The 25,599-nt window shown below is 32.3% G+C and overlaps 1 protein-coding gene across 1 annotated transcript in view; it reads left to right on the top strand.

The window, feature by feature from the left end:
• The window catches only part of LOC140439512 (dipeptidyl peptidase 9), a 54,582-nt gene that overhangs the window by 3,126 nt on the left and 25,857 nt on the right, over nt 1-25,599 (top strand). Inside the window, exons 2-4 of the mRNA XM_072529479.1 lie at nt 10,943-11,219; nt 15,004-15,283; nt 23,538-23,739. Coding sequence (XP_072385580.1) covers nt 10,943-11,219; nt 15,004-15,283; nt 23,538-23,739 — 759 coding nt within the window. The remainder of the gene's footprint in view (nt 1-10,942; nt 11,220-15,003; nt 15,284-23,537; nt 23,740-25,599) is intronic.

The following is a 25,599-nucleotide window of genomic DNA, read 5'->3' as shown; positions in this document are numbered from 1 at the left end:
CGATTTTTAAATGGCATTCCTAACTTGGCTAACAAACTGCTGCACATAACGTAATAAATGTATTTGATCAAAATAAAGCCTGGTTATGTATCTCCTCGTTCACCTCTAGATTGGGATTCCTTGAACTAACACAAATTAGATGTAAAATATTATGACAACTTGAAAAATATCTTTAAGATCAAGATTAATTTTTTTCGTAAAGTTATATGACATTTTAATTGTTATTCTGTTATTTAGAGCTAAGACGAATTCAAAAAACCGAATATTAAAATCGGTACTGCGGTTCTTTAGTTTTTAATGGTCTAATATGACTATGTTCGATCATATTTAAATTTCTAAACAAGGAATATATTCTAAATAACGAAATTTTGGGAATATGTTCTAATTATCTTGATTTTCACTGTCCGTGAGTAATTGGCTATTTATGGCGCAGTTTATGTTAATGCTTATTAGTATAAACTAATTAAAAAACTATTAATGTACTAATTAAAACAAAAAATTAGATGAAGCAAATACATATAGACGAGGTCACAGTTCTCATATACTCATGTTTTATATAGTTTTTTTATCATTTTTTTTTATGTCTACAACAATTTGTTTACAAAGTTTTTTTTAATATTACAAATAATATCTATAATGAGCTGCAACCATACCAACCTTTAAGATTTCTCAGTCAGGTTCTGCATCTGTCCTGGTCTATTTTTCTTTATATCTTTAATACATTATAATTAACAGCATATTTCTCGTTTCTTACATGTATGAGTCTCAGATATATATATATATATATATATATATATATATATATATATATATATATATATATATATATATATATATATATTATATTGGGACAAATACAAATATATAACAAATTCAGTTTGACTGTTAATTGATTATTATTTTTTAATAATTATGATAATAATACTAAATAAGCAACATTTTGAGAGGTAAATGATCACAAAACGTAATTAATATTTATTATACAACCCATATCACCTATTAATGTCATAAGGATCATCACAATATGTAAAAAATTATTGATAACTACATAATGGGACAGTATGAATTAACTGCTAAAAACCAAACAAAATAAGACAAGTAGGCTGCGAAAACAAGGCAGCCGGATACTCCAACAAACTTCACTATATTCTACAGTGAGGTTCTTGTCAAATTGAGTGAATCGCTCTATTATCTCAGTAAAATGGTGCGTGGTATCTCTTAAAATTAAAAAAACTCCTGAGTTGGCTAGCAAAAATTTTTGCTGCAATAAAATAATCCGTGAAGTGGCATATGAACTTAATATTTTTAAAACTACAGTGTGGAATTAAGCATTATTAGGAAACAAGACGTATCATAGATAAAAAAGGTAAAAGCTCGGGTTGTCCCAAATTAGTTTCTGATAGAAATAGGAGAATATTAGTAAAAGTTTGCAAAAAAGGTCGTACTATTGTATCGTATCGAAAGAAGTACTCTAAGGCAAGTTACATCTAAGTAAATGGAATCAAGAAATTAGAATAAATTCGTCAAGAGAATGCTGTCGCAAGTAGACACGTAAATCTGAATTAAAGTTTTAAAGGGTTGAATTACAGGTAACCATTTAAAAGTGTACTCGTAGTTTAAAAAATTATTTATTTATAGCCAGAGGAAAAGTCACTGTTAACAGTAAAACAAAAGCAAGCCAGGCTCATGTGGACAAAATATAAACCTTCTTTGTCTGTAGAAGATTAGTCCTGAAAAAGGACTTTAGTGATGAATCAAAATTCGCTGTCTTTGATATTGATTACCGCAAACGAGTTATTCGCACTAAGCATGAGTCTTTTACCAAGAACTGTTTAAAATGGATCATAAAATTTCCTACAGGAGTGATAATTTATGGTTGATTATTTTGATTTATCACCAAAAATTTTTCGGGACCAATCTTCTACAGACCAAGAAGGTTTATATTTTGCCCACATGAGCCTGGCTCAGTGGCCGTTTTTTGAGCCGTTTTTTGTAATGTCTAAAATATGACTAAAATAAATTTTGCTATCCTATAAATAGGACGCTGTTCGTTTGTATGTAGAATTTACCTATTATAGCAAAAATACCTTTTTAGATTTCTATTTTTTTTTATCGAACTTAAAATAAACAACACATTTATTGACCACAAAGACCATTACAAATATACATTCAATAATACCCGTGGCTAAAGGTCCATGATGTTATAACCAACACAGATATACATCTGTAAAGTATGATGCCTCAACTCTGCAGATGTAGTACCATAATCTATAGTCCTTTTCCATCATATTGATAGCACATTATGTATGCAAATCCTCAACAGGTCAAAAAACCATAGGCGTCACCCTATACTTGTTTTGAAATAAATAAAAAAAATAATATTTTAAGATGCCGTCAACAATTCATTATCTTTTAAAAAATCTTCTGTAAAATAAGTGTTCGCTAATCTCACTATACCTTTTTTGTGCGTAAAAAACGTCGGTATATATGCCACACGATTATTGTTAATTATACACGCGTGATTAACGAGAGAATTAAATGTTTCACGAAATAAATTAATGTAAACAGTAATTTAAAGGTGATTATTGTTTTCTATACAAGTTATCGCCTGACACAAAAAGAATACCTTCTTTGAACGATTACCTGGAATTACTGATAAGGCTTCACTAATGATAGTTTAAGTAGTTTTTATGCCACATTACAGCTTATGCCAATAATATAAATTAGAAATTGTTTGCATCTTCCATTTAGTTTGTAGATGTACATTGTCCATGTCTTACCTACCTACGTTTTTGTTGTCGATATTTTGTTATTTGCATTTAAAAATGACGTCGACAACAGGTTTTATCCTGGTTAACTGTAGTTTTAAAGGTGGCTTCAGTCTAAGAGAGAAAAATATAATATTAAATGTACACGATGCACTTGTACATCAACGCCCTTTAAGTCATGTTCGTGAAATCGTTAACATGTGTTCAAATATGACAGGGGTTGGAGAAGCAACAATTTATAGATTCCTAAAAGAAAGAAAAGAAGGCACTGTTTCATCTCCCAAGAAGAGTGGAGGGAGTAAACCCTTGGAAATTGAAGAATTACATAAAAACATGATAAGACGCAGCGTCCACTCATTTTTTTTTAACAAAGAATTTCCAACATTGGACAAAATCCAAACATTAATTAGAGAAAACGAAGAGTTACCAATCATAAGCAACAAGAAATTATGGGGACTATTGAGAGAGATGGGATTTCGTTGGCAAAAGAATAGAAGAAAATCCGTTTTAATTGAAAAAGATTACATTGTATGTTGGAGACGAGATTATCTAAGAACTATTAAAAAGTACCGAGAAGAAGGGAAAACAATTTTTTATTTTGACGAGACTTGGCTAAATGAAGGTCATACTGTACCATATCTATGGGTTGATACAAATGTGAAAAGTTCCTGTCAGACATTCATCGAAGGTGTATCTACTGGAATAAACAATATTCCCGTTGGAAAAGGACGCAGACTCATAATAACCCATATTGGAAACGAATACGGTTTTGTCAATGGTGGATTAAGTTTTACCCTCAAAATCAACCAAAGATTACCACGAGGAAATGACTGCTGACGTTTTTAAAGAATATTTTGAGCAAATGTTGGATTTAATTCCAAAAAATTCTGTCATAGTCATGGATAATGCTAGTTACCATTCAAGACTAGCAGAAAAATTGCCAACAACGGCATGGAAAAAAAGGAGAGATAATCGAATGGTTGGATAAACACGCAATTGAGTAGAAGGAGAATTCGACAAAAAAGGAATTATTACCTATTGTAAGACAACATAAAGCAGCTTATAAAAAATATATAATTGATGAAATGGCATTAAACCGTGATGTAATTATTTTACGTTTACCCCCATACCTCTGTGATCTGAATCCGATAGAAAATATACATATGGTCTCAAGTAAAGGGTGAAGTCGGACGCAACAACAAAACTTTTAAATTAGAAGACTTACAACAATTATTAGAACATTCCTTATCAAAAGTAACTCCAGAAAATTGGAAAAATGCTGTTAGTCATGCTCACAAGGAAGAAAATAAAATGTGGAATTTGGATAAAATGACTGATGCAATGCTGGAACCGGTAATAATTAACATTGGAGTTGAAGATTCCTTAGATTCTGAAGAAAGCAGTGAATCTGAAATGAAATTTGATTAAAATAATATTCATTTTTTTTATAAATCGGCCCCTGTTACGGCCACAAATTATTTTATATATAACCAATAAAATAACATCTTACATTTCTTGCAAATTCATTAGTACTTGTTAATCTCCATCACTCCGACACTGGCAACTTTATTTAGGGATTAGTAACCCTCAAAACTATTGTATTCTATTCTGCTTCAACCTTTATACCTGGTGGTCATACTCAATTTAAAATTGTTTTCCTATATACTTCTGTAAACTTGTTGACAAATATCTATTTTTCATTGAGTCACCCGTATCAACAGTTTAGGGATTTGCATACATAATGTGCTATCAATATGATGGAAATGGACTATAGTATTATGTAATATTAGAATCACCATAAAATACAGTAAGGGTTATTAGAAATGGTAATGGAAAATGTCAAAACCCAAATGCATGTCTGTATAAAAGATTCACGTTTTCGATCAATTCTTCCATAAATTATTTTTAATAATTAAGAGATAATCAGAACACTTCTTTGCTGAATGATTTTTAGGTAACGTGATAAACGTAGATTTCAGCCAATCAGTTGGAACATTTCCGTCGCGATAAATGATATTTAAGAATTTGATTAAGGTGTTAATAAGTATTCATTTTTTGGGCATTACAATTTGATACTTTGATACTTTTAGGTAAAGATTACCGTTTTGAATACCTTTCTGATTCTGATTTTTGGATATTCGGATAGAGTACCGTTAATTAAATTTCAGTTTAGTTGCCTAGTCCTTCAGTTTTTACGTGATAACACGTATAATTTCATTATCGTTTTCTAAGAGAAACCCTGTTAAGTTTTAATGATTTGAAAGTGTCATTTTTAGAGTCTAGATGTTCAAGTTTTAGAAATTGTTGTGATATTCTTGTTTTGCAAATTTCATTTCGTTCTTTACTTTTGAATAGATTTCAGTTCAATAGTCAATTTGTCGTCGGTCGCCCAAAATTTCTTTTTTATTCTGTAATAAATTTGTTCCTTGCCGATTTGTTTCCGGATTTTAACAATCGTTTTTTATGTCCGGCCAGATTATTTCTACTTCTTGATTGTCGTCAGAAATATATATGTTTTTAAATCTTTTGTTGAGTCCGTTTCTTAGTTCTTCCGCCACCATGTCATTTTTTTGTATGCACATTTTGGGCCTAATTTTATTATTTTTGGGTCGTGTTTTTTTTTGAGAATTCGTTTTATATTAGCTTCTACTGGATCGTGATTTTAATTGACGTCTGTGCTCGGATAAGCATTATTCTCGAATCGTTTGTTGATAAGTATAAAATCTATTTGATTTCTAACAAATATCTCTTTCGGTTTTGCGCTTCGAAACCCAATTATAGAGGCTCTGGCTGGAATCGAAAAGAAAGTATTTGTCACGAAAAACCAATTTCCTGGCAAAACTGTAAAAGACGGTCTTTAGCTCATTCCCAATATCCAAACTATATATTATCTAAGTCTATCTTTCTACACTGGCGTTCCTTTCAGCATTAACAAATTTTACATTGAAGTCCCCCAAAAATAGGATGTATTTTATTTTTTTTTTTTTTGTAAAACTTTAAGCAGTTTGTAATTGGTTATAAAATCTTCTTCTTCTTCTTATTTTAAGACAATGCCATTGTTTTTTCGGATTTGTAGCCTGAGTTGGAATTCCGACGTCCAACTTTCATACCGATGTTTGGGGGGTCCTCCGAGTGGTCTGCTGGCGTTCGGTTTCTCTTCATTTGTAATTTTTGCAAGCCTTTTATCACCCATTCTATCAACATGGTCTCTGGTCTTTTTCTTAACTATTTTACGTCTTGAATGTTACACAGGGTCCTGATATCACCTCTTCTCACTCTGTCTCTAAGTGTTTTGCCAGTAATTGATCGTAGAGTCTTATATATTTGGTTCTCCATATTACATCCCGGAGAAATTCTGATACTCTAGCCGCTATTATAGCTTGTGTTTATATTTCTAGTTTTAGATTTCTATTGGTAGTAATATTAGCGCCTAGATATTTGAAGGACATGCCTTGCTCCACACTTTTATTATAAATTGCTAATTTACATCTTCTGGGTTCTGTTGATATTGTCATAGACTGCGTTTTCTGGATAGAGATAACCATGAGAGATAGCAGTTGCTGTATATTGTCCCTATCTTCAGATATTATCACCGCATCATCAGCATAGAAAATTTAAATTCTATATTGCACATTTTAACACCTCTTCCCGTTGTTTTCACTTCTTTGATCATATGATCCATAAGGGCGTTAAAGAGAACTGGGGTGAGGCTATCCCCTTGCCTTATTCCTGTTGAGACCGGTATCTTGTTAAATAGCGTATTGTTTGCTCTTTTAAAAGTGCTGTTTCCGATATTCCATTGTCAAATAAGTTCAATTTTTTTGGTATTGAATAGCTTTTCCGGTTATTTGTCTGATAATAAATATTAGGTGTATCTATGGTGGAGGTGGATCTATTATTCCGGAATACTTTCTATTCTTCATTGATAAGACTATGGTGACACTTATTTTGTCAAATGTTTTGTAAATATCTTTGTTGCTGTGCTTAATAGGCTGATCTCTTTATAATTTTGTGCTTTTGTCGTTTCTGTTCTATTTTGTTTTAGTTTATTGATAGTTCTATTTTATCTCTTAGTATAGTCTGTTTAACGACAATACTCACTGTATCACGAGAAAACCTTCCAAGACAACGAACAGTTAAAAATGACTGGATGACACAAGGCATCTTAGATCTAATGGACATTCGGAGACAGTATAAATCCATAAACAGAGTAAAATATAATGAAATACATAAAGAATTCTGAAAAAGAATTAAGGTAGCGAAAGACCGATGGGTACAAGAATCCTGTTTAAAAATTGAGCAACTGGAGCAACGACACGACAGCTTCCATTTGCAGAAAAAAAAACAAAAAGAATTAACAGGCAAAAGCAAAACTTACACAAGCAAAATATATTAAAAGGCTGTGTTCGTAGAATTTTAAGTGATATTAAAGAGCGCTGTACCGAATGGCAAAATTACATAATAGCATTATTTGAAGATCAGATAATTTACCTCTTGCTCAAAAATGTCGAGACCAATAAAAAGATCTTTTCGTCGCATTTTTATACTATGAGAAAGCTTTCGACAAAGTTAAACATAACATTCTCATCGAAAGTCTAAAGCGAAAAGGACTCGGCAAAAATGATATTAACATAGTGAGAAATTGTTTTATTGGAACCAACAGGCTGTGGTAGCATTAGATGGAAATATGACGGATGCGCAACAGATAAGTAGAGGTGTGGTGAAAATATAAATAACATTCGTTATGCCGACGATACAGTCATTATCGCTGAAAGTGAGAAAGACTTGCAGACACTACTAAACGCTATTAGTGATACTGAGGAGTAGTTTGGTTTAACAATAAACATAAAAAAACAAAAACCATGGTCATCAGTATGAGGGGTAAAGTCGTAACAAGGATCCAGATAAAAAATTAACATATTGAACAAGTAGACAAAATGAAGTACTTAGGGAGTCAGGATTACTGAAGATCTAAATCCGAAATCAGAAATTCGATTAAGAATAGAGCACTCAAGAGCAGCCTTTTTGAAGATTAAGGAAATTTCTGAGCTACCAAAGTCTCAATCTACAACTGCAAATCCGATATCGGATAGTAAAATGTTATATCCACTCTATTCTTTTTTATGGTGCCGAAGCTGGACTGTAAATGTCGACTTGATGAGAAAGCTGGAAGCTTTTGAGATGTGCTTTTTAGAAGAATTTTGAAAATACCATGGATCGATCATATTACGAACGAAATGGTGTTGCACAGAAAGTAAAGAGAGCGAACTTTTGACCAGCATTGAAAGAAGAAAGACAGCATATTTGGGGCACATACTTAGAAATGAGAAGTATGAGTTGTTGCAGCTGATTATGAAGGATAAAATCGAAGTAAAAAGAAGTCCTGGTAGACCACAAATATCCTGGCTGAAAAACATTCGCGACTGGACCGGGTTGAACACACATACGTTTTTAAGAATAGCAGCAGATGGAGACAAATTTGCAATGGTTATAGCCAACCTTCATTAGTGGAGTCGGCACTAGAAGAAGAAGAAAGAATCTACTAAGAAATCCCATCTAACCGAGATACAGGCCCACTGATTCGAATCTCAGAAGTTCAGAAGGCTATCGACTCCCTTCTTTTCGCCTCTGAGAGTCCTGTTTGAGAATAATTTCATTTTTACAAAATTATTTATAGATTTCTCAGAGTTATCTATCCAAAAAAACCTTTTTTTGGATAGAATTTTGGGTAAAGGTTCTGAATAAGTCGGAAAATGTGAAAAGTTTTGATGAACTACGTTTTTGTTTATATGGCCCTGGAGGTATTTCTCTTGTTGAAGATATGCCACCAACATCGATCCAATTGCATATAAAACGAGCATTTTTTGTTGTATACACACAATTGATGTGCCTTGATAATGCTGCAAACAAACTCGATTCACTTTTATGTGGATATCACATAGATAATTATTAAACTCTGAAGCTCCAAAAAGTTTTAATTTTAATCCCTAAAGCACATACTTAATACCACCATGTAAATGTAAAGATTGCTCTAAAAACTCAGGTAAATGTAAAAGAGCTGAAATTCCTGTATATCTCAATGTGAATGCTTGAAAGAAAATGTTTGTAAATAGAAAGTAGAAAATTGAAGTAAAAAGTTAATAGAAGAAAATGGATCTACTTTGTGATGATTTAAATATAAAAATTTTATTATAAAATTGTATTAGGATCGTCAAAAATGAAGATAACATGTATGTATTAACTATAATTTATATCTAGCGGTTCGCGCGCGTACCTTTTCGCTGCGAGCCGATCTTTCGCCTCAGAGCGCACTATTAAAATATCGATATCTTGGCCAAAAATAAACCTACGTACATTTTCCAATGCTCAAAATGTTCCTTTAGAGTTCCATTATTACCGTTAATTCAAGTATTCAAAAAATCAATTTTTTTATTACTTAAAAATATTCCTTAATATCATATAAATACTATCCTAAAATTTTATTAAGAAATTCGAAATAGAAACTAATTTATAGCTGTATTTATAATGGTACGTACCTAAGCTAAAACTCGTTTTTATTCAACACCGCGCGCCCCTATTCACCTGCGCACCTTCAACTCGACAATTGCTTTCTACAACTTGTTTTATATTATTGAAATTTATCGAAAATTATTATTGTTTTAAAAATCGGAAAAATGGCCTGAATTTGGTGGTCATTGAAAAGGCGGTCGAAGTAAGGGGACACATTGAAATAAGCATAATATGAAAAAAAAAACTCAAATATAATCAGCTTACTGCAGAAAGCAATTCCGAATTATTCAGTTCCATGGCAAAATTGGATAAAATAAAAATTGGAGAAATAGCAACGAGTTGGTTGGAAAATATCGACTAAGCTCGTATTGCTCAAGCCAATAGAAGGAGCAGCGAGACATCAAAAGAGGGCAACGTTATAAAAAAAAAAGCTCTGATCGACCACTTACAGCTTTCACTGGACAGTGATGGCACCCAATATGCACCAGGAATCGCTAATTAGAGGAAAAAAAATAAATACTTAAGGCTATTTTATTCCATAAACTTACAGTAAAAATACTTTAAACGTGTTCTCATCGAAATCACATTTTTCAAAACTGGGAGACTTTTTTCTCAAGATCTACTATACCAATCTCAATAAACCAATTTTTTTATGCTTTATATATACGACTACTAATAACGTCTAAATAAACCTCTAAAAAGTAAAAAAAAACCACCCCACCTTTTTAATAAGTGGTAAATTCACCCCCAAAACATGCGCTTTTTTGAATTTTTTATAAAATCGCATAAAAAGGCTTTAAAAATGTAATAAAGGTTAACTTTTTAATGGTTTAGTTATTAGTTTTAAGTCTCAAGAATTGAATTCCGTTGGAATTAAAAAAAAATTGTTATAGAGAGGCAGAAAAGTGTCTTAAAATGCACCTTTTGGAAGACGCCCTCTGCAGCGGCGAAAAACAACTAAAAGTGTCAAAAAAATTTTTTTTTGTATTCAAATATTTCTTAATAATGAATAGAAAAAAATATGACCATACATATAATAGTTTTTTTTTGTTTAATATTTAAAAATTGTCCAATTTAGAAAGTAAGTCCTCTAAACCCTTATAAAAAAATTAATTTACAATTTTTTTAAGAAAATTACCACTTCAAACGGGTATACAAATAAATATAAAGTAATTTACCAACTCTTGTTTGAAAGTCTATAAATCAGGCTTTGTAAATCTCATTTGCATCCGTAGAAACCAAGCTACGATCAAATACTTATGTTGCAACCATTTTGTACTAATTTTGCAATATCTTGAGTTTTAATTATTGGATTAAAGTTTAGTAAACGCCACTTTCTTTGTTTTTTTTTTCAAACGAACAAATTTTATTTAAAAATTAATGTTTCTATATCTTTTAGTTTACGAGCTAGAGCCTTATAAACAATTAAATTATTTATTACAATTGTCTGACCACTCGGAACGACATCCACCCTCGAAATTCGTAATCAGCGGCCAAAAATACATATAGAAAACATACGTGGCCCATCAGAATTGAAAAGACCACGGTGACCTAGCTGTGGCCCCTAAACTAAAATATTTATCTATCAATATACTTATTTTTTTGAACTTATGATAAATGTATTATAATATGCAAATATTGTAGTAATCTTTTTTATCTTTTAGAATGGTCAACTGTTTCCCACAAAACTTCGTATGACAGCTTCTGGAGCGAAGATCAATTCCCAAATATGTCCTTCAAACCCCGATTTAGTAGCTTACATTTGTAATCATGACATATGGGTAACGCACACTGTATCCGGTTCAAATGAAAGATTAACTTATGCCCATGTAGGCGGAAGATATCTAGCAGAAGATCCGTTGTGTGCTGGAGTGCCTTCCTATGTTATGCAAGAGGAGTTTTCTAGGTATCAAGGCTATTGGTGGCAACCCAAATCAAACGGTGAGTAAAATTAATGATTTATCCTAGCTGTAGATATATTAATTTGTTAATTAAAGATAACGAATAACGAATTAATTTTGCTGTTGACATATTAATTAATTAAAACTGAATTATGCCATTATGAATTTAATTTATAATGGCATCAGAGAAATGGCGGTGGTTGAAAACTACGAAAAACATGTTCAAAGAATATATGAACGGAGATGTAATATCTCATCCTATTTGTATACGTATTTTGGGCTTTTAGCTTTATCACACAGTAGTTTCCAAGTAGTCGAAATGAGGAATACCTCCGGTGTAAGTAAATCGATCACTGGGACATCTATATACAACCACATACTTGTCACCATCTAGAGACCTTTAAGTTAAGCATAGATAAAGTTAAAGTATTTGTTTATATTTGATTAATGTACTGCCAGCATACTAGCTGAAAGGTCGTCTCAGTCATCGATAAACAAACGGGGATATTTCTCATGGCGTCTTGACGATATGATGGTTTCTTTTCGTATGAAAATGCCTGACGCCATCTGGTTATCTTCAAACTAAGGTACAGAGAAAGTCATCCTATGAGATTTCCAATATTTAACACAGTTCTAAAAGTCAACAATTATTTGGGTAAACACACAAAAATTAATAAAGGTAATTTAATATAATTTCTTTATAGAAGTCGAAGTTCAGTTGTGGTACATATGAGATTTACAACATACACTGGTGAGTATAAAATTAGGGTCACCCCGTAATTTGAATTTATTTTAGAAATTATTATTCTTTTTTAACTATTTTCGGTTGTAACATAGTTTACTAATGGATTGCTTAAACAATTTTTTGTCCTTTTATTTATTGAAAGTGAACAGTTTTCCGTTAATATACTAAATATTAAAAAGAGACAATTTTAATTGTATATGCTTGTTGTTGAAACAAAAAAAATTAAAAACATCAGTAACGAGTATTCCCTCCTCTGGCAGTGATAACAGCTTGCAAAGGACGAGGCATGGTTTGGGTCAGATTTTGTATAGTATCCTGCGGAAGATTATTCCTCTCCTGTACCAATATGTTGCTAAGCTCTCTTGAATTTCTGGGGGCTGACACATGACTTCGTAAACGTCTCTTCATCTCATCCCAAACATGTTCTAGCGGAATGATATCTGCACTGCTAGCAGGCCAAACAAATCGTGTGATTTGAACCTCTTCAAGATATGCAGTAATTATCCCAGTAGTGTGGGGCCGTGCATTATCATGCTTAAATGTTGCGTCGTTTCCAATAATAACCATAAACGGTAAATGGTCTTTGGAACCTGTGTCAGGTACATATGCGCAGTCAATGTCCCATTCTCGATAAATTCTAACTCCGTGCGAGTGAGCGTCAAACGATATGCCTTAGTTATAGTTATAGTTCCATAGCTTATGGAAACAGTAACAACATTTTTTTCCAAGCAATCCATTCGTAAACTACGGTACAACCGAAAATAGTTAACACGTTCCCTGCGGAACGAGGTCTATTTGACCCCGTCAAAGTTCTTCGTATATGGCGAAATAAATTTTTATAAGACTTCAAATATGGCGGTACGATGTCTAAAAGACCTCGTCAGAAACTTTCCCATCTGGCACATATGACCCCGAAGAGGTTGTAATGTATTTTTGAAAATTGTTTTGTTACAATATAAGAAAATTGAATATTTTTTATAGAAATTCATTGTAAAACTGTCAAACAATATTCCTTTCTCACAGTAGGCTGGCTTTCCTTCACATTCTTCACAAAATGTAATTACTTTTTTTATCTGCGTCCTTGCTGTTAAATGTTTTTCTTAACATTTGATAACACACATTCTTAACATTTTCAGGACCACTTTTTACAAGCGTGTGTATCCGTTTTGGTGTTCTTGGCCGTATTGGTTGTTTAATCCACCCGAAGTGACACCCGAAATAATTCTTTACACAATGCATCTCGAAAATCCAGCATGGACTTTTTATTACCATTGTGTTTTTTGTTATAAAGTATCCACGCATTAACTACACAAGTATCAAAAAATAAAAAAAGTGGCTTTTCTGTATCATTTTTGGTTTTTCTTAATACAGTATAGTATGATCCCGTTTGATCATTAAAAAAATAAATTATTATGAAGTTTTATACACATTTTAACATTTTATTACCTGTAATCTACTCCCTTTTTGGCAGAATTGTAGTCTATAATACATGATGGTTTTAGAACAGCTTGGTCATAACGAATGTTTCCAGTCTCCATTAGCACATCATCATGATATTCATTGGTTGATAACATTAAAACAGGTCTTTTATCCTGCCATTTGATTACTTTTACATTTTTGTTTTGCTGACCAATAACTTCACCTTCAAAACAACTGAAGGATATCTTAAATAACTTTGTTATAGTTTATTATTCTCGGATGTTTGCTAGTTTAAAAAAAAATATTATAAACATAAAGTTGTTAAGGTAAAGTTTTCTTAAAACTTTTTTAAATAGATGCCGTAAGACAATCAGATGGCGACGCCGTTAAAACACGAGGATTATTCGACCTCGTAGTGGTCAAATGGATAAAAATCGTACTTTATGGCGGTAAGGGGTCAAATCGATCTCGTACATTTTTTTGCAATAATTCGACTAGAGCACTCTATAAGGATTTAAACGGTACCAATAACATTAAAAATGGTTCAAAAATAAACATTTTACAGCCTTAGCAGATGGGGAAGTTTTAAAAATTTTGTATCTGCCAAATAAGAAGTTTTGTATCGAGGTCTTTAAGTTATTTAAAAACTGTTCACGCCGGGAACGTGGTAAAAAAGAATAATAATTTCTAAAATAAATTCAAATTATGAGGTGATTCTAATTTTATGCTCGGCAGTGTATCTAATACAGTTCTTCTTCTTCTTCATGTGCCTTGTCCGTTCCGAACGTTGGCAATCAACATGGCTATTCTGACTTTGTTTACGGCAGATCTGAATAGTTCAGCAGATGACAATCCGAACCATTGCCGCAAGTTTTGGAGCCACGAGTGTCTTCTCCTCCCTGGACCCCTTCTGCTGTCTATTTTTCCTTGAACGATCAGCTGTAGTACTCTATATTTTTTATGTCTCATAACGTGACCCAAGTATTCCAACTTTCTTTTCTTTATACTTATTCCTACCTCTCTCTCTTTACCTATCCGGCGTAGTACCTCTTCGTTGGTCACGTGCTCAGTCCAGGATATACGTAATATACGTCGGTAAGCCCACATTTCGAAGGCCTCTACTTTTTTCATCAATGTTGCGGTCATTGTCCACGCCTCCATTCCATATAACAAAACCGGGAATACATAACATTTCAGAAGTCGAATTTTGATAGGTAGGGTGAGGCTTTTAGAGGTGAAAATTTGCAGTTAATACAGTTCTTAAAGTCAACAATTATTTGGGTAAACAGACAAAAATTAATAACGATAATTAAATTTAATATAATTTCTTTATAGAAGTCGAAGTTCAGTTGTGGTATATGCCCAAAAGTATACATAGGTCAGACAGGAAGAAGTTTTCAAAAACGGATAACGGAACATAGAGCTAGTTTTAGAATTACTTAAATAATCCAAAAATCGTAAAATATAGAAAGTAACTTCATTTGAAAAACAAAGCTCCCTATATGATCTAAAAAAAGATGTTCTGACAATAGCAGTAATACCATAAGCAGATTGGTCATATTAAATAATCCACAAAACAAATTTATGTTGTTTCAAGTCTCTGTATTGTATTGACATTCTGTAGCGATTAATTTATAACAATTTGCAATTTATTTTTTAGATGGTGTATATAGAATTCTGTACGAAGAAGTAGACGAGGGCGATGTAAAAGTATTTTGTTTTCCTTCTTCTCAATCCGATTCCGGCGATGTGGAAGAATTCAGGTTTCCACGAGCTGGTTGTGCCAATTCTAAGTCATACCTGAAGATGATCAAGTTCAAAGTTAATGAACATCTTCAAATTGTGGACGTGTGTATGTTAGAAATGCGTTTTTCATTGTCCGGCCTGTTTCCTTGGATGGAATATGTCGTAAGAGCAGGATGGACACCCAATGCCGAATCGTAAGTTTATCTTTTGGAAATGGTCAACTTTATTCTCTAAATGTTCATAAAAACTAGGTATAATATCAGCACAATTGCAATAAATGATACATGTAGGGTGTCAATAAAGGGTAATAGAAATAATACAGAGCAAACAGCAACCACAAACAACTGAAAGAATCAAAAGATGAAACGCATGCTCGCTACATTGATATAAATTTCAGAACATAGCGAAGAGGAGGGCCATAAATGGCGGATAACCTATCAAAAATATGCGGATTATACTTCATGGGATCTGACTTTTTTATGGGATCATCATACTAGTAATACCCACAATAAATGACACTGCAACAAGAAAATATTTAATTCAGTTATTAGTCGAAATAGAAATTTGCTATTATTGATACTAAAACAATATTATCTATTGTAAGAGCAGTATTGACTAACAAAGAACATAGAAAATTAAAACTATCACTTGAAACTGAAGAAAAGGTTCTTACATGGGAGAATAAAGTTAAACTAAGAGAATTACTATACAGGTTCCAAAAGATTGCAGAAATTTAATGTGGATATATCTATTGAGAAGACACAGTCATTCACGATTGACAGTGAACCCAAGAGATGTAAACTAGCGGCAAATAATCAAAGTATTGAGCAAGTTATGAACTTCAAATACCCAGAAGTCAACATTATCAGTAGCAGAAGCCTCAAGGAGGATGTCAAAGCACAGAATAACAAACTGGCAAAAATTGCAACGTCTGAAAACCCAATACATTGGAATCACCTAGGAGATATTCAAAACGATGGTACAAAAGCTGGACATTGGAGCCCAAAGACTTACTTGTAAGAATGAACAGGACTTAGTCCTAAATTAAGAGGAAAAAGAAATACTCTTAAACGGACCCAAAACATTCTCACGCGATTAGTCGCTGTATTGTATTCTCACTATATTGTGTTCAATTTAAACTGTGGAGCTTAATAATAGATCTTCTGATATTAAGGTACACAATATGCTATGGAGCATATCATCGAGTTGGCAGTAAACTAGTCTTGGAGACAGAAATATTAGGTGCATACCTATTTTCTCATTTACGGATAGCATAAGATTCAAAATAATATATAAAAGGGTAGAGTCTGCAGAACCTCACATCCTAAGAAACATCTATGTAAATTACTTTGTAAAGTGTGGTAAAGTACTTACCTAAAACATATAGTGTGGTCGATTTCGATTGCAAACACCCCTATAAATTTTAAAATTATTTTAACCATTTTTTTAATATCATGTAATACAAACATAGTCCTTAATCCAGAAACAGAATAACAAAAGATTAGATATGGATCAACTTAGAAATCCCGAGATAAAAGTCAAGTTTACAAATAGCATTAATAGTAATGTTGCTTTAACAACCAATACTGATGATATTGAAAGAGACTGAATCAACTTAAGGGACGCTATATGCAACGGTGCGAAAGAAGTCATTGGTGACTACGAGCGGAAGAAGAAGAACGAATGGATGACAGATGAAAATATTACACCTTATGGACAGAAGGAGGGAAAATAAGAATAATCCCGAACAATATAAAGAACTGGATAGAACTGTCAGCAGAAAGATAAAAGAATCCAAAGAGAAATGGTTACAAGAAAAATATCAAGAGATAGAAGAGCTAGAACGAAGACACGATAGTTTTAATATGCATAAAAAAATCAAGGAGTTTACTTATACTGACAAGAAAAAACAGTTTGGTAGGTTAGGATAGGTTAGGTTAATAGACGAGAACAACAAACTTATTGTAGATAAAGAAGAACAGTTACAGACTTGGGCAAATTACATAAAAGATTTTTTTACGGATTATCGTCATATTTCAACGAACACTCTTGATCTGAATGGACCAAAAATATTGAAAAGTGAGGTGATAAAAGCTATAGATCAAACGAAAGATGGGAAAGCAACAGGATGCGATGAAATACCATTCGAATTTTTAAAAGTTTTTAACGAGAACAACCTGAATGTAGTATTAGAACTGTTTAATAAGATATACGATACTGGTTAAATTCCATCGGACTGGTTGAAATCTACATTTGTGCCGCTTCCCAAGAAATCGAATTCTAAGACGTGTAGTGAATATCGCCTTATAAGTTTAATGAGTCACACCCTTAAAGTATTCTTGCGTATTATCCATTCCAGAATACGAGCAAAATTAGAACACAACATAAGTAAAACACAGTTCGGTTTTAGATGCGGTTTTGCAACCAAATGGATCAACAGAAAGATGTTTACGCCTGTTTTATCGACTATATGAGAAAGCATTCGATACTATCAAACATGACAAACTCATAGAACTATTACATCTTACAGGACTTGACACTAAGGACATCCAGATTATAAAAAGTCTATATTGGAATCAAACAGCCCACATGAAGATTGGACATATGGTGAGTGAAAACGTAAAGTGAAAGAAAACTAAATTTATGGTGATCATTAAAAAGAACATTCAACATATCGACCTGAATATTGAAGCCGAACGTATTGAAAGAGTACACCGATTTAAATATCTGGGATATACAGTAAATGATAAGTGGGACCCAGACGTAGAGATTAAGATCCGAATTGAAATAGCAAGATCCATATTCATCAAAATGAGAAAGCTCTTAAGCAACCGCCACCTAAGCGTTAACCTCCAATGGCGCGCCACGAAATGCTGCGTACTCTCTTCGCTACTTTACGGAGTTGAAGGGTGGACGTTAACAGCAACAACTATAAAGACGTTAGCGGCTCTAGAAATGTGGCTGTATCGACGCATACTGAGAATACCTTAGACAGACCGAGTGACCAACACAGAGCTTTTAAGACGAATGGGTAAAGAGATGGAATTGTTAACAACTGTTAAAAGGAGGAAAGCGTCATACCTGGGCCATGTGTTCCGTAATAATAAGTACAGTCTGCTACAGCTTATCGTGGAAGGCAAGATTGAAGGTAGAAGAGGTTTGGGCAGAAAGAAGAAATCCTGGCTGAGAAACTTGAGAGAATGGTTTCAAATACCAGAAGCTGCGAACATAATACATGCGGCACAAAACAGAGAATCATATCGTTTGATGGTCGCCAACCTTCGGTAGAAGACGGCACATAAAGAAGAAGAATACAAACATGTACTTTTCTTTAGTAAAAAATAGAAAATTTATATTAGAAATTTTTGATTGAAAAATTTCTACGCTACTGGATTTAGAGCTGCCTCAAAAAGCAATGATACGAATTTCATTAAAATATATTTTTTATTACTTAATAAAGAAGTTATGACAAATTAAACTTTTAAAACTCACTAACCTACGTGTCACCATAGAACACCCTATATCAACAGATAACCCTGAAAAATATTATTTTTTAGCTAATTTTAATAATAACCCACCACTGTATGAGAAAAAAAAAATGTTTAAAATGCGATGAAAATAACACACATTATTAACTTTACATGATATAAAATCACTTTACATGATATTTCATCTTAAATCTTAGTTGCCATAAAAATAAAAAGAATACCTATGTAACAGGATAAATAAATTTAATCGTTCATTAAGTGGAAGCTGACAAGTCGGTGTTTAAAAATTCTAAAAAGTACTGTGAGTTCATATTTTCCTCAAAGATAATCCTCACTAATATTTCGCTTGTTTAGTATACCACACCAGATATTTATTTTTTATAGAATACTGGCTCCAATGGAGATTATCTACTGTTCAGTACTGACAATTTTGTGATAATGCTACCAAGGGCGGATCCAGGACCGATTTTCGGGGGGATTATGAACTTTTATTGGGGGAATATCGGAGGTCTGGGGGAAATTTTTTCAAAATTAGGGTTAAAATGGTGAGTTTTAAGGTACTTTTTAATTTTTTTAAATTTTTGAGTGCTATAAAAACATTTAAAACTTATCGTTTTAGTTTATGAAACTAAAATATCATAAATAAAAGGCGATATTGGTCAAGTTACTTTATTTGTCTAGTACAAAAATTATTCTTGTACACTAAATCTCATACAACAAATTCAAGTCGTCTGGCTTGCTGATGTGCAAATCGCTCTATTACTTTTTCAGTGTCTATTTCAACGTCTCGGTGAACATAAGGAAGGCAAAGACCCGTGAGTCGGGTTTCCCCCATCCTTGCCCTTAGCCAAGTCTTTACTTTCCTTAACGTAGAGAAGCAATTCTTAAAGCTTCCGTTACTGTTTTTGTTCAATTCTAGTCCAGAAGACATATTTATCCCTTGTTTTGTAATCTCAGTATTGTTTTCGTATATGTACTTTCGTCATCATAATTTCCAACATCAACATCGATTACAGAGACTGACATGGAGCTGAAGCTGGCCTCGGCATGACTTTCTACTAATTCCGAACTAAATGAGGATTATGAAATATTGATTGAGTCAAAATAAACCATTGAGTCAATTTTGGTACTAAAATATGAAGAGCTATTAAACAAATTAGGTAAAAGGAAATAAGAATAAGACTTACAATCAATTTATTCTGCCACTAAGGACCGTTAGTGTAATAATAAAGAAAAGTAAGAACTAAAAAAGGATACCAAATTGGAGAAAAACAACTTAAAATAATCTGCTATGGAGACGACGCAATACTACTCTCACAATGTATGCCGCACCAATTATATGACCGCCAGAAAATTTATCATGTTAATTTCCCCAAAAAAAGACAAAATGCATGGTTAGAACAGCAAATTTACTAATATGTAAATTGGATCTGGAAGGTCAGATAATAGGACAAGTAATGGAGTTTAAATATCTAGGCATCACATTATCTAGCTACAGAAAGCTCGAAACTGAAGTGGAAGATCAAGTAAATAGAGCAAACAGAGATGCCTGAATGAAACAATCTGGAAAAATAAAAATAATCGGGAAAGAAATGATAGACAGAACTTACAAAACAGTCCTCAGACCAATAATGTCATACGCGGCAGAAACACGACCTGACTCAGAAAGGACAAAAAGGATGTTAGAAACCGCAGAGATGAAAACACTTAGAAAAATGGATGGCAAGATACTATGGGACAGAGCTAGAAGTAGATATATACGACGTAGATACAAGGTGGAGAACATCATGAACTGGGTAAGAAATAGAAGAGTAGAATGGAACGATCATATAAGCTGAATAATAATAAATAAAGTAGTAAACACATATTCAAATCTAAGCTTCATTAGGTAATTTATAAAATGGTCTAAAATCATTGGTCATTTGATCATGCCCTGTTGTTCTTTCTAAGAGGTTATTTTTTAACGTCATATTTATTTTGTTTAATGTACCATACTGCAGCTAATATTAAGACGATCCGCCATTAAATATTCTACAAAATTATCTGACACTTCTGTGGTTATCTTCAAAAGAATATAATTTAATTTTTTTTCTCAAACCTAATCTTGCAGTCATGACACAAAATATTATTAAAAAAGTTGAAACTAAATACTGTGGCAGATATTATGCATAAATTTACAGCGCCACTGAAATATGCCACAAAAATGTCAAACAGAAATATCATTTTCATGACAATAAGATTTAAGTTGAATATATTATCTATAATATAAAAATGAATCGCAAAATGTGTTGGTAAGCGCATAACTCAACAACGCATGGACCAATCTTAACAATTCTTTTTTAAAAATGTTCCTTGAAGTCTAAGGATGGTTTTTACGGCAAGAAAAATTCGCAAGAATTTTCGGGAAAACCGTAAAACAGCCCTTTTCTTTTTCCCATACAAATATTTTCTAACTAAATGTAGAGTCAATTTGAACTTTATTGCTATTCAATAAAGTTTATATTAAATTACAAGCACTTACTGTTGTCCAAATAATGTAGGTGTGTTCCTTTTAATAAATTCCACAGGGGGTTGCAAAATAAGACGAAAAAACAACTTTATTTTTACACTCCGTATATGAGTAAAACATTGACATTTCCCAGAAAACATTAATACAGTTATTACTTAGAAATAGATATGCAATGATCTTTTTTCTATAAATAAATAAAATCTTTTTTAAATAAATAAATAGATAAAAATAAAATTTTTCCATAAATCTTTTTCCCATACAAATATTTTCTAATTGAACGTAGAGTCAATTTGAACTTTATTGCTATTCAATATTTCTTTAATTTCAAATTTCAAATTTAATTTAATTTATTTATTTATTTCTTTAATTCTCCTGAACAGAACCGTCACCATGATGATAGGGCGATGTGTGAGGGTCAGCTCGGGTGACCTAAGTATCTTCGCTTCCACGAATTTTAGCCACCCTTTTGGACCCACTAAAAACCTCGACTGGGATGTCTGCCAGAGGGCTTCAAACTAAGAGGGGAACTTAAGGTTCAAATCTGATCCTCTGAGCTCTGAAAAATAATCTAAAGGAATAGTGGGAACCTAAAGTTGACAAATATTTATAAAGTGGGTGTTTCAATGACAAAACATAGAGATAATTAATTATTTATTATTATTATTATTATTAACATAGGGTTAATAACCGATGTAATAAAGAATAATGAAATTGGCCAATCTGGAGACATATTCTCTAAACAACTGGTAATGGCAAATTTCCTATAGACACCTTGACTGGTTGTATTAACTTTCCTCAAAGTTTTTGTCAGTCAACTCGATCAAAAGATGAACTTATTCAAAAGCTGTTTCCAGATGTTGCTCAAAATTACAGAAACCATGATTGGTCGAGTGAACGGGCTATATTGGCTGCTAAAAACATAGATGTAAATGAAATAAATTTCAAAATTCAAGAACAAATTACAGGCGAATTGAGGATATATAAATCAGTTGATTCGGCTACTAACCAAGATTATGTCGTTAACTATCCGCTTGAATTTTTATACTCGCTGGATTTAACGGGATTGCGACCTCACAATCTTCAATTAAAGGTTGGATCGGTAGTTATATTGTTGAGAAATATACCAACCGCATCTTTGCAACGGCACACGGTTAGCGGTCAAAAAATTATTGAACAACGTGATAGAAGCAACTATACTGAAAGGTAAGTATAAAAAGAAGACGTTTTGATACCACGCGTCTCAGGAGCAATTATTAGGTGTTTGTGGTATTAATCTAGAAAACCCATGTTTCTCACATTGTCAATTGTATGTTGCCTGTTCCCGTGTTGGAAAACCATTAGATTTGTTTGTATATTCACCAGGTAATCAAATAAAAAACATTGTATATCATAAAGCACTGGAATAAAAATAGAACATATCTTTGTTAATAATTATGATTCACTTGATTTACAATAAAGCGATTACTGAAAATACTTATATACGTCTTATTTCATTATTCTTTATTACATCGGTTATTATCCCTATGCTAATAATAATAATAATAAATAATTAATTATCTCTATGTTTTGTCATTGAAGCACCCACTTTATAAATATTTGTCACCTTTAGGTTCCCACTATCCCTTTAGATTATTTTTCAATAAGATTTAAACCTTAAGTTCCCCTCTAAGGAGTTTGAAGCCCTCTGGCAGATATCCCAGTCCGGGTTTTTAGTGGGTCCAAAAGGATGGCCAAAGTTCTGGAAGAGAAGGATCTTAGGTCACCCGAGCTGACCCTTACACATCGCCCTATCATCATGGTGACGGTTCTGTTCAGGAGAAATAAAGAAATAAACTGCCATATTCCAAATCTATTTGACAGAATGAAGTCTGTCGGGTCCGCTAGTATATTTATAAATTTATATTTATAATATATTATAGTATATTTTCATTAAATTTTCAAGTTATTTTAAACATTTTTTTATGCGGTGGTGGATTATTGTTAAAGTTATTTAAAAAATATTAATTTTATGGTTATCTGTTGATACAGGGTGTTCTTTGGCAACTCACTGGTAGCTTAGTGAGTTTTTAAAGTTTAAGTTGTCATAATTCGTTATTGTAATGAAACTTATACCATAGCTTTTTGAGACCAGTCTAAATTCAGTGACGTAGGAATATTTTCAATAAAAATTGTTAATATAAATTTTTAATTTTTGATAAAGGAAATGTAGGGTCGTATGCCCTGGAAATCTGAATAAACAGTTTGAATTGTCTCCGGAAGTAGACCTTTTAATACATGATAATAAGAAATATTAAAATTTGTTAACAGCTTTTAAAAATTTTTATAGAAGTGTTTCTAATCTAAATGGGTTACACTGTTTGATAATTTTTGGGCAGAAGCCGAAGCATTCTGCCTCAATTTTCTCCAATCTTTAATAGAAAAAAATAATAAATGTTTAAATTATTGTTTTAGTATTTGGGTTCAACTACTAGATAGACGACAAGAAAGGTTACAATTAGTATTACTGTCTCTTCAAAATTTTATTGAAGTGGTTCCTATTAGTATTGATCATGATAGCAATCCTGTAGTGCAAGCAATTTATTCAGAAGAATCCGTTATTTGGGTTAATGTTCACGACTTATTATATTTCTTACCAACTACGGATAATAACGAGGTAAGTTATTAAATATGGGCCGATTTTATTTGTAACACGTTTAATGCCACATAAGACCAATATGACGACAATAAGTCTACAATTTTTATGCTTGTCGGTTTACTGCATTGCTCGGATATGTTTTTGGTCTGGGTGTAGTGAAGGCTATGTACGAGCAATGACAACTATATAATGGGACAAACTAAAATACACGCAAAATTCAGATAGTTGAGAGTTTATTTTTTCTTAATTATATTTGTTAATGTATTGCTATATAAGTAGTTAATTACTAATAATATAGGTCCAATCAGCAACGCAAAATAAAATATCCTTAAACTAAGAGAATTAATTAATAATAAACAATGTTTATTTTGTTGGCAACTAAATAATGGGACATATAACGAATATTTATTTTTAAAAGGGAGTACCACTGCCCTTAGATTTTATTGACGCCCGAATTCGTTTGAGCATTTACTCGACTAAGGATCTGCACTGTTCAGAGGTAAATTAATTGCAAAACTGCTGTATTTTGGGTTAAGTCGTGTAATGTCCCTTTTCCGTTATTCCTTAGTATCTGTCTCATTTTATGCTATACTTTTTCAATGACATTTGGGTCGGGATTGTAAGAAGTCCAAGAAAGGGCATTTATATTGTTGTTCCCAAACCAGTTGTATGTGGTTCTGATCGTATGAGAGGCCTCTTCGTCCTGCTGAAAAATATAATTCCTACCAGCATTTCACGATACTTGAAATTAGGCTATTTTGAGGTATTTTGTGGTATTTCGCAGCATTTACGATACTCTCAATAAATTAAAAACATCCCAACCCTGAAACTGCCATACAACCCAAAATCATCACTCATTTATAGAGCGTTCCACGTTAAGAAAATAACATTATCCTTATGGAGATCAGTGTTGCCAAGACTAAGACTCTCAGGCAAGTGTTGCTATTAAATTGTCCATATATGATTTATTCTAATCAGAGCCGTATTCAGCACTGTGTAGTTGTAGTTAATTAATTTCACTAATAAAAGGATATGTATAGTTGAATACAAAATAATGCATTATAAATACTTGTTTCTTTAATTGAAGGATATAGTTATGTAATTATTGTAGGACTAATAAAAGTAGTTAAATTTTACTATTGTTTTACATTACATATTTTTAAACGCTTTAGATAAGATGTAACTAAAAAACACAAGTGCAGCTTTAATTTTATTTTCATGTAAGTAATAACAACAATTACATACATAAAATTATACAAGGTGAATCACCACTAACGGAACGGAAGATTACAGCGAAAGAGTAAAAAAATTTTAAAAATTTTAAATTATTAGTTTGTAAGTTGATAAAAGATATATTTTAAAATTATTTTGAAATATACATGGTGTCACAATAAATTTCGGCGTATCAAAGTTATATTTTTTTATCTTCTTATTCTTCTTCCTCTTTATAAGCAATAATGCTTGTTCATTGGCGGATTGATACCTCTATGGAAGGTTGTCACTCCATCTTTTTGCGCGGTCAGCCGATACTTCTTCTACCAATTAATAATTTATCTCTTGCTATTTTGACCACACGTGTCTCCCCCAATCTGCTTATGTGGTTATTTCATTCTTTTTTCTATTTAGTGTCAATTCATTTATATATATATATATATATATATATATATATATATATATATATATATATATATATATATATATATATATATATATATATAGTATACTCCCTCTATAACGAACACGGTTATTACGAGGTTTCGCTTATAACGAGATACATTAGATGTCCCGTGAAATTTCTATTGGACCATAACCGTCCATAGCGAGGCAAATTTGGTTATAACGAGAGAAAATAAGATCCAAAAACGTGTTTTTTACGTT

Source organism: Diabrotica undecimpunctata, chromosome 4 (genome assembly GCF_040954645.1).
Source record: "Diabrotica undecimpunctata isolate CICGRU chromosome 4, icDiaUnde3, whole genome shotgun sequence".
Lineage (NCBI taxonomy): Eukaryota > Metazoa > Arthropoda > Insecta > Coleoptera > Chrysomelidae > Diabrotica > Diabrotica undecimpunctata.
Note: the sequence above shows the minus strand (reverse complement) of the source record. Positions and strands in the feature narration are given on the sequence as shown.